The following is a 16099-nucleotide window of genomic DNA, read 5'->3' as shown; positions in this document are numbered from 1 at the left end:
TCCTCCAAGGTACATTGTACTCCTATATGCATATTGCACTGAAATTACTTGGAGTTTTAATTAATATTTACTTAAGATAAGCATCTTGGGAAAAAATTATTTGCAGACTCTTTATTAAAAATCACCTTATTCATGGCTCCATTTTCATTCATTTAGAACTTGTGCTCATTACACTTAATGCTACTGAAGTAAAGTTTAAGTGGAATAGCTTTCCCTTATCCTAACTTTTAAAATTTGGTCGTTAACTGTGCATAATTCAGTCATCAACACAGAAGTAAGCTGCCCTCAGTAATTCACATTTTCCTTCTCAGTGTGCTTTTCTCTCATTTATATTTTTAAACTTACTGCAACAGTGCAACTTAGCTCCTTGCAAGATCTGATACGTGCATGAAGCCTGTATTAAACTTGTTGTGTTGGATTTGTTTGTACAGAGAAGCAATGGTGATGTGCAGATAAATCACCTACCTTTACTTTGATATATGAATGTTTACTTTATACAGTGAAAGGGTACAGAATCTCATAGATAGGAAGAACAACGATCTGTGCCAGTATCACAGGCCACTCGCTATACATGCACAGCTGATATCTGTACACCAGGAAAGCAGTTCATGAAAAACTGCAATTGAAGTACCATCAAAGAAATACTGTTGGTATCAGAGCAAACAGACTTTGTGCGTTCTAATGCTAGAGAAACAATCACAGAAAAGGAGACATTGATATGTTCGTGGGAGTATTCACAGAATTAGTTTTCCTCTTTCTCTGACATAATACTGAAAAAAAAGTTGTTTTATGCTTATGGAAGACTGATCCTTTTGTTTATTTTGTGGTGTGTTAATGCTTTGGTTATTAATGAACTTTCACTTTTATCATATTACTCTAGATTACTTTGCATACCTTGAAGAAAAAAAGGAGGATGTAAATGCTATATTTGTAAATGCTACTGGCAGAACAGAAGGTGTAGTTACTTCAGGTGAAGAATTTGTTTTCATCTAGCATAGAAAAGGAAAAAAAAAAAAAAAAAGACTGCACAAGCCACTATTATACTGTCATCACAAAAAAAAAGGAAAGCACAAGATGGCATTTAGTATCTACAACAAGGTGGCAGCCTGATCTGATATTATCAGATTATCCTCTTAACATGTTAAAAGTAACTAATGGGTCAGTTTTCTCTCTGTCTTACTACACTGATGCATAAAAGGCATGACTAGCTTTTGATTAAATTCCAGACTCTGGTTTTGAGAGGAAGGTGAAGGGTATCACTCCTCCTGCTAGCACGGGTTACAGATTTTTTTTTTGTCCTAGAATAACATTGATATCTAAAAGCATGCATTGTAATTTATGCCAGAGGATGTGTGCAGTAGAAAAAGAGATTTACAATACCTGAATCCTTTGAAGCCAGAGGGCAGTGCTAAAAACAGACATATTGTGCACCACCACCACCCCAACAAACATAGTATGAGTTCCATATGAAAGTGTTCTTTTGTCCTCTTTCTCACCTCACAACTTGGTAAAACTGTGATATTAGATGTAAGGTTTCTACTGTTTTCCTTTGCATGCCAGTAACATTGAAAGCTAATGCAGAGAATGGAAAGTATGTGAAAACAAAAACATATGAGGAAAATTATTCTTTAAAGGAAAATATGGTATCAGCAGGTATTCTGTAATGATACTACATCATGATCAGTTGCACTGCATTCCCTTCAGGTTTAGGTTCTTAAACACTGCTTGATTTTGTCTTAGTAATTTACTACAGAGAAAAGCTCTGGCTTCAAGATAAAGGAATCTCATATATAAAAATATATATATTTACAGCTAGCTAGACCTTATAATGATTCAGGATTAAAAAAAAAAAAAAAAAAGTGAGGCTGATAGTGCAGTGATCCTTACGAACTAAATTAATGTGCCCCCTTCCGCTCAAAAACATTCTGTGCAGTGACCATGAGGCACAGGAATCAGAGTCTGTGGATGCTGATCCATAAAGGCATGCAGTGCCTTGATTCCGCTGATTTCAATCACAGCTGAGTGCCAAAGTAAACTCCTAGGCCTGAGCTATGGTTGTTGCACTACTATTTGCTACCTAACGAGTTACTGAAGACTTTAGTATATTACCACTACAAACCAATGACACAGAGTAACATTCAGTGCCTTCTGCCAGGTACCAGCCTGGTCTAGTAATATAGTCAGATTATCCTCTTTTTTTTTCTCTTTTTTTTTTTTTTTTTTTTGAAAAAAAATGAAGTGACTAAGTACTCACCCCATACCATAGGTTTCAGGCTTATCATGATTCTTACGGACCCTAAAGCCATACAAGTCTTTGATGCCTTTATTACTATATAAACAGCACACTCCTTTAAATCATTTCAGACAGAATAATGCAATGAATTCTTTGGTACACAAAACCAATCTGTAACAAAGATGTTTTTCCATAATCTCACTGTTCACCCATATGCACCAAAATAGCCCAGATCTGAATACTTTCTGACACACTGAAAGAGTCATTTTTCAAGCAGGTAGCCCAGTGTGAGGGAAAGGGGCCTATGGATAGTAGGAAAACATGGTGCATATTTTGCACTGTCACTTTCTTGACTGGCAGTTCATGTGCAAGAATTCTTGGCAGTTTTGTTTTACATGTTATCAGTGCTACTTTTAACTGCTCTAAGTCACCTAGATGAAGTGCTTATACCTTCTATCTCTACAACCTTTTTCTACCTTGATTATGTATTTTCTTTTACAACTACAAAAAATAAACAAACAAACAAACAAAACAACAGAGAAAACAGAATTTTAATAGAAAAGTGTAATATGAACATAGTTATTCAATACAACAGGTTTTTTATAAGAACCTTCAATTTCTATTCTGCTTAATAATCTGGAATAACCTAATGCGTGGAGCTGAAGACTCAGAGATCCTCAGGAGAACGCTAATTCATAAATACACACTACAAATTGATCAGAACAAAGACAAGTGACTAACTGCAAATTAAAGGTTAGATATGGAGTTACTGATAAAAGAAACAACTGCAAATCTCAACAAGTATGCACTGAATACTAACACTGTTTTAAACTTTGCTATTTCTACTGAAATGCAATCTTACCAGACAATCAACGTTTTACTACACAACAGTATTTTAAGTATGCACTGTCTATAAATTATCAAGTCTTTTTAAACACTTGACCTTATAAAGAAATAACTGCAAAACAGCGAGACTTCTCCACGGTAGCTGGTTTATTATATGACTTTGTTCATCTCATGATGAGTAATTCCTGTTAGATTTCCATTAGAAAATATCTGTGGATTTTGTCACCATTTTTCTTAGTTAGATCTTTCTTGCATTAACATCATAAAATGGCCCTAGTGGCCTACTTAACACTTTTCTTCATAGGTTTTATGGATATAAATTTGATATAAAAAAAACCTTTCTAAACCAACACAAACTGATAGTACAAATAGTGCAAATATTTTTACTCCACAGGAGTAGGCAATACTCCAGAACCTGATCTCCCCTGCGTCAGCAATAATCTGGAGCACAGAAGAAAATTAAGTCACTTCCAATTCCATCCAGAATGAGCTCTGTCCCATGCTCCCTTCAGTCAATTGCTAAACTTATTTAAGCAGACTATACTGAAAAGGCATGTTAATCCTCATCCTAAAACAAAGGCCAATGAAACTAGGAGTCCTTTGATTGACCTCCATAGCTTTTGGATAGGGCCCTGAAACAGAAACACTAGAAGGGATCATATCCTAATTAGAATGATCTCACTGAACAACCAAGATTTGTCTGTGTCAATGGCAGCAGTATCAAGCTAAGTCTACGTAACAATTCTCAAACATCAACTTGAATATTAATTGGCAATCACCTAGTCATCACTTCATGTACTCTACAACTTGATAGAGAAATGGGAAGCTAGTAACATTCTCTATACCTCATATTACTGCCACTTGAAACACGTTAAAATGCAAAATCTCAATGCAATTACAGTATTCTATAATCAGCACAATCTTACAAACTTAAACTGTGTAATCCTGCAGAAAGTATGTAGACAGTTTCTAGTCAGAGGACAAATGACTCTCCTGTGAGCCTTTGAAGAGAGTGACATTCTGCCAGAGAAAACTATTCAAATCATTCCTTTTCCAATGTCATGCAGGGAGTACACATTTCTGCCGCTCTCTAGTCAAGCATAATTATTCTCAATGCTTGTGAGGGTAAGGAAATTTCCTCAGGAAACAGCAGTGGTAAAAATTGGTCATATTGATTTACTGTCTAATGAACAAGCCTGAGAACAGTCAAACAAAAGTGGACAGTTCAAGAAAATCAGGCTTATTCATTAGGAAACGAAAAGGAACCAAATACCAAACTGAAGGTAGGAGGATATACAGCTATGGAGTTAAATAATAAATAAACAGATCCCTCAAAACAGAACAAAAATATATACCAACCTTTCCTACGTCTGGTTCCTTTTAGTCCTCAGCTATGACACATTTGTCTGCGCATCATATTATCTTTATCTTGAGAGTCTGACCTAAGTTATTTCCATACCCACAAAAATATATCCCCAGAATGATAATGCCCGGAATGAATAATAATTCGGTAATACTTTGCAATCAATTGAGGACACCTCTGGCACTGTTACTCCCTGAAGATACTAGCTAGTAATTTCCTTTGTAAATTGCCAGACAGCTCATGAAAAATGAGCGGGCGTGAAAAATGAGTTGTAGTTTTGTAGACTGCACTCTTTAACAGATGTATTTACACATTTCGCAATCTAATGGTAGGAATGGTGCATGTTACTGCCAAATGTTAGATGAAATGTTATCAAACAAAAGTCTCCCAGAAAATTCCCATCGTGATGACAATTAAGATTGGCCTGCCATGTATAATTTTTCATGTTTGAGCCCAAAATATCTTGATCAAGGACACCATTACTATTTTAATGATCCTTTTCTTACTAATACCTGAAAAATACCTAAACAAAAAAATAGTAGAATGCCAGCCTTGCACCATTAAAATTTTTAAAACACTTTGTAAGGTTATTTAATAAGCAAATATAAGAAAACATCAAAAACCTACATGTGAACACAGTCCTATTTTACACTGTTCTTCAAAGCACTCTCCCTTTGACAGGAACAGAGCAATTTTGTCCTGCCTGAGCCAGCTGCTCTTTATCACAACATCTGATTTCCCTGAAGTTAGACTTGCATTTGGTGATAATTACCAAACAGCTGAATGCCACTCCCATGCCATGGGCTGGTAAGGCCAAGGTGTTATTTACTTGCCATTAGTGAGAGTGCAGCCTCAGGTAGACATTTTAGAGAAACAGAAGAGATTCCTTGTGGAAGACACAGATAATGGCTTCCTGGTGAGTGTCATTCCTTTCCATTTTGCTGGAGAGGAACAAACAGAGTCCACATAGTGCTAGACCACCTGCATCTCCTGTACCACAAGAAGTGCCATGTTGAAGTACGCTAGGGACAGCTGTAGTGATAGGATGAAGTTACTTACAGTTCCTTCACCAGCATGACCTGAGGCAGCGCACACCTTCCTGCCATCAAACCTGGCCCAGGTACCTAGAAGCCCCAGTGAACCCTGCAATGCATCCTGCTCCAAGAACTGTCGCAGGCTGTGAAGTCCCACCACACAGCCCAGGTATCTTACCTGCATCCATCACAGCGGTGGTTCTTTAGTGCCACTTGAATAAGCAACAAGTTGGCCTCCAAATCCTGACCACAGGTCATTCAGAACTATAATTCATTAATAATACTGTATTTTGTTGAATCTGATGATTACTGTTTCCTCATGGATGCATGCTAATACAAGCTGATGTGTTCAGACACAGCCACTAGTTAGTCACAAGTTTAATGCACTTAGGAAAAAGGAACAATTTTCTAAGCTTGAAAAAGAAAACACATTTTTATTAGTATTTTCAAGAATGTAGCACAGAATATTTGGAACTCCAGAAATATTTACTGAAGAAATGTGTGAATAACTTATTAGAATTAATTTTAAATCTAAAAATGTGTATATTCAAAAAAATCAACACAGGGAAATAAATTTTTGCTCCTACCTCTTCCAAAGCCCATAATGAATCAACCACAGGCTTGATCTTCTTATTGTTATATAGATTTAGAAGTTTGTCCATTACGCTCTTGATCAGGCCACCTCGATTCTGTTTGAAAAGTAGATTCAACAGAGAAAATCCAGCAATGACTTTGTTCTCCTCGTACAGCTTGATAGGATTTACCTTCTCAACCTGCCACCACTGGAAAGGAATAAACAGCAGCAGGTTTAGAAAAACACTCTTCAAGAACTGTACTAAAAAGTTGACAAAGAAAACTGTCTATGCAGATATGATACATGACTCATCTGTCAGTTCTCAAGTAACAGCAAAGAGAAGCGGTGAGGATTTATTTAACAGGAAAAAAAGCAGGCAGCTGCTGACTGACATGCAGAAATAAAGCACATTTTTGTTGTCAGGTTGTAGGACTTGGTGCTAGAAATAAAGGATCTGGAAATCCCTTCTTAGATCTCCTGTCCTTCTTTGTTATTTCACAAGAGCCATGCTAGTTTCCCTAACCTTTGCAAGCAGCTGTTGACTATTCTCAAAAGGAAGCCATGCACTGCTAGCTTCCATTTGCTTTTCATCCATTATCACGTTTGCCATTTTTAAGCATAGTAGATAAGAAAATTATTTTATCTCATTTAAGCCTAAGAGCCTGAGATTCTGTTTTCTAGCAAGTTCTATTTGAATGCATCAACTTTAATTAACATTGATATAATTTTGATGAGTTAGTTTTGTGGTACTTATTATATAAACATAGAAACTACTTATACTCTATACAAAATTTTATGTATATGAAATTCATTTTATTGACGTTTATTTACTCAATAAATACCAGTACTACCTGAAAATTTCAGTTGAAATTTACTTCCTTGGGCCAAGCTACTCTACAAATTATACACATCTGGATATGTTTATATAAATAGTAAAAAGGCTGAGTAGTGAAGATTATCTTGATTTCATTCTCAAAGGTGTGGCAATAACAAAGATTGTACCACTATAACTATTAAGAAAATGCAGGAAGCAAAAAACATACACACTTTTGCTAGAGTCTTTGATTTATCTTGTTTTCAATTACATAGAGACTTCTGAAGTTAATTTCTCCTGGGAAGGGGTTGTTACTGGAAGCTGTAAATGAGCTCTTGGCAGAAAGATTATATGATAGATATTCAGCAAAGATGTCTCCCTCTGTTTTTCTGATCTGAAGGAATTTCTATCATACCTGCTTAAGTTATTTCTCTCTAGCAGTTCATTTGATATATTTGTCACCTTTACAGTTTCTAGAATTTCTGAGCAGATTTTTTTTTCAATAAGCTGAAGAACAATTCTTTGAAATTTGTGTTTGTTGACATCATCAGCTAGGAAACAAGTGTAACATCACCATCTCTTTGATGTCACTTGCACATGGAGAAATGAAAATTGCATTTCTGTATAGAACTAACTTTTGAAAAGCTGGAAATGACTGGCAAGCCCAGTCTTAAGAGACGTATCTCCTTTATTTCACTGCAGTGTTTTCAGAAATGAGGAACATGCAGGGTACGGTTGTCCATATCCATGGATATGATATTCTGCCATAAGTGAATAAACAATGCAGTCTAGCTAAGCTTAGTTGTGATAGGAGATACGTCTGATAGCTAACAATTTAAATGTGCACTGCACACAGCTCCAATTCCTGTCTAGCTGTCATATCCAAATAAAACATGTCAGACCACATTGCAGTCATCAAACTTTTTAGCAATATCAGAAGTAACAACTTAATGGAGATGAAGTTCAGAAAAGACTAAAGTCAGAGGAAAGCAGAGCAGAATCACAGCACTAGAACACTTACTGATTTTGCAAAACTGAAGAAGCTTTTTGTCTCCCCAGTAACCATGTTAGATGAACCTGTAAAAGATGAGTACATAGACACACAAGTTAATACATGCTGACAAGCAGACCATTTATTATAGGTAGAATTGTTTCTATTCCAAGAAACTGTTTCCATTTGCAAGAAAACAAAATCACCCCAGGTTGACAAGGGATTAGTAGATGTCCTTTTACTTTGGGAATAAATAACAAAGAGGCCAAGGGACAGAACCCTAAAAGTTAATAGATATTCTGGGATGACAAAACCATAAACTATTAAATCTTTCAAAAGCAAGAACAGTTTCAGTGTTACTAGGCATTCTGACACCAAATCTCTTTTATAGCTCTCCATTTATTTCCAGTAAAATGCCATTAGTCTCAGATAGCACTGGTCAAAATGCCATTAGTCTCAGATAGCACTGGTCACCACACAGATGTCTTCTCTTTCATCAACAGATACAGTAATCTGACTATCAAAGGCCTGACTACCACGTGTGAACATACATACATCGTACATTTTAACCTGCTAACAAAAATAATGGCAATTCACTGGCAGGGACTTCATTATTAACAGGCAGCTTCTACAGTCCAAGCAGATATTTGAGTCACAACATATTCTCTGTTACTGCCACCAGATTAAAGTCCAAGGAAGCAGGTATGCTTATCAGTGATGCCATTGCATTTTCCACTACAATACGGATGTGTTCTTCATTTGCAGAACTGAGTGATCCCTTCATCTGTCTCCTACATAAAGAAGCTTGGCTGACTGTGGTTCCATCATCAGCAACATGGCAACCTGGCAGCACTGCAGGGACAACACGTTTACTGGGTATGTGGATCACTCAATGTACATGATTAGAAATTTGTGAACAGAAACCTGGGCTTGAATTCCTCAAAGTCATGTTGAATAGAAACAATAGGTTTCCTCCTGAAAGTTTCCACTAAGTTCTCCTCCCACAAGAACTATGTTAAGAGTTTCCTTGGCCGCAGAGCAATTTCTGTGATGTGAGGAATGAGAGATCCAAGTTTGCTCCTACATTTCTCTTGCATAATCTAACATTTAACAATCTGAAACATACATTCATTTTCATTTGTTGGATTTATATTTTTATAGACTTGCTTTGTATTAGCTATTGTTTCTCAATAATTTAGTCGATGCTTACCTTCACTGAAATCCTTTACTGGAAATGGCTGAATTGATAAATTTTCACATGGTAGCCACCTAGATACATGTCCAGTTTTGGAAGGGGTGTTTTTAAGAGATTCTAAGCTTAGTAAAGTTTTAGTTTTAAAATATGTACCTGGCTGTTTCCACTCACCATATAAAATATAAGTCCCAAGTGGTTTAAGAAGACTGAGGCCTTTCCCAGTATTTTCTCCACACAGACAATCCAAAACAATATCTACTCCTTCTGTCGAGATTCTAAAAAGCAAGAAAGAAATCTCACTTTGCACTAGGAGACATTGCCATCATTGTGAGGAATGAAGAAGTTTGACAGGAAGTCTCTGAACTCTACTACCTTGGGGTGCCCCTTTGAGAAATTTCTTTGTTATGCCCAGTTAGACGACCTAGTATTTTGACAGATACAAGATGCAGGGAAGAACATTCTCTCTAATCTATCTGACAAGCAAAACAAAAAAGACATTTTTTTCCTAAGATCTTCTTATTAATTCCAAAGTTTGCCACCTTTATCAACATCAGTATCTAAAAGCAGTTAGACAGACTTGAAAACAAAGTATCAGAAAGCATGTGAATGGAAACAGAAGCACACAGAACTTCAGACGGCAGCAGGATGATTCTAATCTGAATGCAAACAAACAAAATCTAAGGATGTGAAATCAAAACAGACATCACATGCTGTGATATCAGTCCCTGGCAGAAGGCAAAAACACAAGCAGATGGAATCATACCAGAGAATTCCTCTAAAACCTGGATAACTTACAGATCCACTGAAAACTTCTTACTCTGGATTGAGTACTCTTCTTACCTTGAATTGAGTACTGTATCTGAGCTACTACATATGCAGATTAGATGCAGTGAAGTAGTCTTCTGTTAGCATCTGTATTCTTTTTTACTGTATTTAGTTTGCTGGTAGCAGACATCCAAGCATGAACATGGACAAACAAAGCAAATCTTGCTTATAAAGAACAAAGCAAATGTTGCTTATAAAAAAAAAAAATAGCAATAGCTTGCTATTTTGTCTCCTGTAGTGCAGATCTAGACAGTTTTATATAGTATCTTTATTTTACTTCAGTTCCTGAACTCAAAAATGTGATCTCTTCACATAAATATGATTAACCCAGTGTTTTTCATAGTATTATGCTTTTCATAGCATTATGCCAGTTACTATTGGAAATATATATTTTCCCAGATAATACTTAGGGGGGAAAAAAAAAAGATTACCTTTTTATTTCTTGCACATAGTCTGCATTTCTGTCAAGCAGGTGAGTTACTGAGTCTTTGATTGCTTCATGTTTGAAAGATGAAGCTGTTCCGAAAACAGTAACATTGGGAATAGTTGAGCAGAGCTGAGCAACAGCTTGACCCTGCAAGCACATCAGTATGTTAGTTCACTGACATGGAAATTGGTTGACAGACTTTGCAGTTACCAATTCACTCATGACACAGCAAAATCCATCACCAAATATGTGCAAGCACTTCCCAGACTAATTTCTTACCTGTGCAATGCAAAAAATACACTTAAATCAAAAGGATATCCTGACAACAAAGTAACCGCAGGAATAAAATTAAGTTAATCTATCAAAACTGTATTAGAAAAGAGTTTCCTTGTTCTTTTAACAAAGGCAGGGTAATTTAAGGGAAATGATATTAATTTACAAGGAACACCAAAAATGATAACTGAAAGAGCACATTAGAAATATTTCTCGCTTTCTACTTCGCATTTTCCCCAAGGACTCATCAGTAACATCAGCACCTTATACCTCAGCTGCTTCCACGTGCAGTTCTAACATCCTCTGTTCACAGGAAGACCTCACAGCACCTTATTCCAGAACAAAATTTCTGGCAGATAATGTAAAAAGTACTTGGTTCTGCTGGTACTTAGATACAGTTTTTTGTGGTCATAATACAGAAGGTCTAGTCGAGTCAGTCCCAGTGCACCATATACTGTTTCTCAGTGATCACATTTTCTTATAGTTGCAGTAGGAGAGAGCAATTTGGTGTGACAAATATTGCATAGTAAAGCAAATCTGTTTTACCTTGTGTTAATAACAAAAATTACTACTGATGATTTTTGTCCATTTTTAGCCATGAGTCGCACCAACAGGTTCATTTAGGCCAATGCCCCATCTTCAGAAGTAATCCATTAGTGAAGGGGAGCAAATGGCCTAAAGCATGAATAGGGAAATAGTTCTAGTACATATCCTCTCAGCTTCCCCAGCGTCCACATTGTGAGCCTGTTCTTTTCTATCCTGAGTTTGTAGTAAGTTCCTGCAGTATATAACATGCAAATTTCATGTCATGTTTTTAATTTCTGGGCTTTGAAACAGAACTGTTCCTTTCTAATGCCATGAAGAAAATGACAATACTGAAAAAGAGAAGTCATCTTGCTCCATGACAGGCAGGCCCGACTTCCTCCCATCTACACAAACATACACATGCATCCACTGACACACACAGGTATCACATCGCTGTAACTACTCCTAAATTAGAGCAACAGGAACAAGAGCAGAAGCTTGTCAGGCTAGAAAAGGAAGCGTGCAAACTATTTGTACCAAAGCTAGCTTTTGCTCTATTTCATGCAGGTGTTCTCCCAAACTCATGCAGGTGTCCCTTAGAATTCCAACTGATGTGGGTCAAATTCTGATGGAAGCATATTTGCAGGGCTAGGCACAGAGTCAGAGAAAGGATTCTGTCTTCATGACACACTCTTCCAGCCTGCGGTTTTCACAAGAGACAGATAACACTGAGATGTCTTTCTCTTCCGCAAAGCAAAAGTCCATTATCAATTCTAATCTTGTAAGCCCTCTGCATGCAGACAGATATCCGATGGAACCCAACAAGGGCAGTGTGCTCCGGTGATCTTGCTGGATCCAAACTGCTTGAGACTCTTCACAGATTGACACGTGGCCTCTGTGGCAATCTCCCGAAAGATGGAAGACTCTGTGTCTGGGCAAAAATCCAGCAAGGTCAATCAGATGCCACGTCAGTATCTAAGTGGGAATTGGGGCACGGCAGGATTTGCACCTTCAAATGTCTGTGCTTTGCCTCTCCAGCTTCAGTCCCCAGAAAAATTTAACTTCTAAATTATAACCTGTAACTTCATGTGGCTGAGAGAAGGGAAATGCTGCTTTAAACACTGAGTCATCTGGATTTCAAAAAAGATCCCAACAGGTCATTTCTTCTACAACCCTTTTTATTATTATTATTATTTTAGCAAACTAACAAACAGAAGATAGATCTCTGGAAGCCAAATTCTGCCTCTCATTGCAACCACGTTATTCCACTGGAGCTACTGCGTTTGCATGGATATGCCCAGAAGCAAGAAATGGCACAGTGATTCTGAAAATAATGTCTGACTAAATTTAGCAGAATCTTACTTATATTTACAGCTAAAAGATTGTCATTTGTAAACTGTATGCATGACCAGTAAAATCATCCATGGATAAACACATTTGAGTTCATTCCAACCAGAAACCATGATTATTAGTATGTAAATACCAGTAATCAGTGCTTGGCTTTCATTTACAGTAGAATAATTGGATAATCCTGCATACCCTGGGGGTCTTGGCATCTTCCCATATAATGCTGAATGTAATTGCTAGTGACAGTCATCTAAGTTGAACATCTCAAGAGGAAAACAATATTATTTTTATATGGTGGCATCCAGGAGTTTCAAATTGGTTTCCTACTGGGTTAGTCAGTAAACAGCTGTACAGCAAGGCACAGTTCTGCGATCTTGGGCAGGTACCAAGAGACAAAGAGAAGGGAGCAAGAGGAGAGATGCGCTGTAATTCTTCCTTTACAGGTGAGAAATGGAAATAGCACAGCAAATTGAACAACATGTCCAGCGGCTCAGAGAAACTTACAGCAGGACCCAGATCTGAACGTTGATTTGTAGCACGATAATCCAATACCAAACATAAATGACCTTTTCTTTTTAAAATCATCCACTATTTTCCTGGATTGGACTCCTTAATCTATTAGAAATCATAGGCAAATCTGTTCCTGAGGGGCCTCATCTCACAAGATATTATATCTTCTAGGAGCAGAAAAGGTTTCACTCTTCTCATGCTTCATTTCTCTATTACTTATCGTCTTAAGTCTGAAGCCTCCAAAAATATTGTAACATAAAACTGCAAGAAAAAATAATCTGACTTCTGTATCTCTCCTTTTCTCAGCCATTTTCACTAGCAATCCTCTTCTCATTTTGTCTCTTCCAGAAAACCAACACCCACAGTAATTTAGATAAATCAGTATTTTATAATGTATGCTAGTTGAGTGAAATTCTGACATTATTGATCTATTCTCTAATTAGTTTTCTGCATTTTCAATCTAACTGAGGAAGACAAGGGATAATGAATGTATCCTGAATCAAAAACAGTGCATGTTTAAAAGGTCAAATATTAGAGTAGAAAACGTGTTGTTTTTCATCCTGCAGAAGATGATTAACATTTAACTAAATGACTGTCAGATAAATAGGAGAAATGCACAAAAAAAAAAACCAACACCTATTTTCTTCTTGACTCAAACTGGCTAGTTCACCCCCCACAGAGACAAGATTATCTAAAACCCTAGGTCAGAATACTTTCTGTGGATATTTAAAGCCTAAAACTGATTCATATGACCAGTATTTTTATAATTGGATGAACAAGATCACTGAAGTATTTTGAGGCAATTCCATGAAACATTCTTCTATGGCTTTCTGAAGATCTTAACCTGACACTGGTTTGTACTAATTTTAGTGCAAAGTGGTCCTAATATTTGTATTTCAAAAATCTAGGAATAAAGGCTGATATTGGGCTTAGCATGCCTTCCTCCCCAAAGTAGGAGAACTGAACTCAACCTATGAACTCAAATGTTTCACTAATTTCTGTGGAATTCAACTAATCTCCAAAACTGCACTGTGGCTATGCAAGTCGCTCTTAAGTCTCTTTTCTAATCCCTCAAGTCATTTAGCTACTTTTGGATTAGTACCTTTTGTTTAAAGGGCTATACACGTTAGTTGCAAGTATGTGGGGTCCCAGTGCTCAGAATGCCCATGGTTCAACAAATGAAATATGCAAACAGGGTTACGCAGCTGGAAGGAAGAACAGCCTCTTCCCAGGGCCGTGGAGGAGCCGGTGAGATCTCCATGCTGACTCCGGTCCCACTGCACACTCTCACCCTGACCGCAGGGGCACACAACCACTGTCCTCTCCTTTGGATTCCAAAGCCATTCCCCTCGTAAAAACTTTGTGGTAGAAAAAGAAAAGAAAGTTTTCTGTCTCCTCCCTGCCCCGACAAAACCACATCATCTCTGTTACCCTTCAGCTTTCACCCAGATAGAGAAGCAGGCACCATGCTTTCAGAAATAGTATATGAATTCCAAAACCTTCAGAGTGGGTGTCTGAATAGATAGGCATTGTTTAAAACACAAAAATAAAGCTCTCCACACATCTGACTTTTTACACATGATGTAAATTTCCACATATAAATACTAACTAAATGCTTCCTGAACCTGAGAAAACTCATAAATGGCAAAAAAAAAAAAAAAAAAATCTCACTTGAACACTTAATTTTACTTTTAATAGGATTTAGCAGTCTTTGAATAAATTGATCACTTCACTGAAGTGATAGAGATGGTTACAAAATATTTCCTTAAAATTGAATTAATCTGCTTTAACATCTGTCTGTACACACACACAGACACACGCACTTATGCTGCTTATCATGCAGAACTCCACACAGTGTGTCCTCAAAGAGATGCTTAACTCGCAGCGTTCTGTGGAAATGAAGCATGTCTCCTAATACTGGATTTGACATAGGAGTCTTGCATCTCTCTAGCTTCAAAGTCTGTTTGATTGATTCCTTTTCAAGGGATCCTGTCTCTTTATAAAGCTAGTATGCTTAACCTAATCTAAACATATGATTATTACAGAATCTATTATAAATGGACACGCTGCTATCTGTTTTAGTTCCAATCGAAACATTGAAATTTCTTGACATTTATTTGCTTTAAAATAGAACTTTAAACCTGCAGGATTTTAAACTTCTCATACCGAGATAATCACATAAAAGAAGGGAAAAATAGATTTTAAAAAATTAAACATACTGTTCTGTTTATTTAAATAATTCTAAAGTAAAAAATAAACATCATAGACATTGAAAACTCAATACGAAAAGCATGAACAGAATAAAACTTACTAATGTAATCATCTTATTAATACTAACTTAACAACGGTTGAAGTATAAATAAAAACTTTAAGTTACTGGCTTTCTGAAAGGGTCTGACCTAAAGACACAGGCCAGACGTGGGTCTGGTGGCCCAGTTGCATACTGACAGCACTCATAGATCAGTATTCTTTCATGAAAGCACCCCTTCTGCTCGTTATATTTTGCTGTTATAAATACTGAGCCCAACCTCATAGCAAAAGAGAACAATGATCTAAAAGATACCACCCAGCAAAACAGCATCTGTGAGAACCAATAGCATCACTAAAAAATGATTGTTTCCAGGGTATATTGTTGCAGCCCAGAGGTGCAACAGTATTTTCAAAAATAATTCATACTTATTCTTGCGCAAGAAACCTGTCTGGCACTGAATGTGAGCAGAATCCATGCTTCCAAAGTGCTTTGATGCCACACAACCATATTTAAAGCTGGTACAAAGTACAAGAGCATAGTAAGAAAACTGCAAGAGAAAACATCTACTGGCATCAAGGAAAACTTTTCTGTGGTGTTTGGAGAAGTCAGCTGCACTTCCTGAAGGTGTTATTTTTCCAATTATAGCAGAGGAAATTGGAAACCAAACACTCAGGTGAACATTGCAGAGTGGACAAGCTGAACAAGCATTAGGACAGCATCTGTTACACTCAGTGCACCACAGTAAGTTCTGGAGGAGAGGGAAGGGGAAAGAGTCACCATAAAATAATGCCCTCTTTTTACTCTCGGACTCTTATTTTCTGCAACAATCATCAGGGGATGTTTTTTCCTCTCTCCCTTGAAAACTGTGAAGTTGGGGTGCAACCAAGCCCC

At 37.0% G+C, this 16099-nt stretch overlaps 1 protein-coding gene across 1 annotated transcript in view; it reads right to left on the bottom strand.

Annotated features, from left to right (window-relative positions):
• The window catches only part of VAT1L (vesicle amine transport 1 like), a 53440-nt gene that overhangs the window by 22091 nt on the left and 15250 nt on the right, over nucleotides 1-16099 (bottom strand). Inside the window, exons 4-7 of the mRNA XM_035336634.1 lie at nucleotides 10307-10449; nucleotides 9222-9325; nucleotides 7886-7941; nucleotides 6064-6258 (exon numbers count right to left, since the gene is read on the bottom strand). Coding sequence (XP_035192525.1) covers nucleotides 6064-6258; nucleotides 7886-7941; nucleotides 9222-9325; nucleotides 10307-10449 — 498 coding nt within the window. The remainder of the gene's footprint in view (nucleotides 1-6063; nucleotides 6259-7885; nucleotides 7942-9221; nucleotides 9326-10306; nucleotides 10450-16099) is intronic.

Source organism: Oxyura jamaicensis, chromosome 11 (genome assembly GCF_011077185.1).
Source record: "Oxyura jamaicensis isolate SHBP4307 breed ruddy duck chromosome 11, BPBGC_Ojam_1.0, whole genome shotgun sequence".
NCBI lineage: Eukaryota > Metazoa > Chordata > Aves > Anseriformes > Anatidae > Oxyura > Oxyura jamaicensis.
The sequence above is the reverse complement of the archived record's forward strand: the minus strand, read 5'-3'. Positions and strand labels throughout refer to the sequence as shown.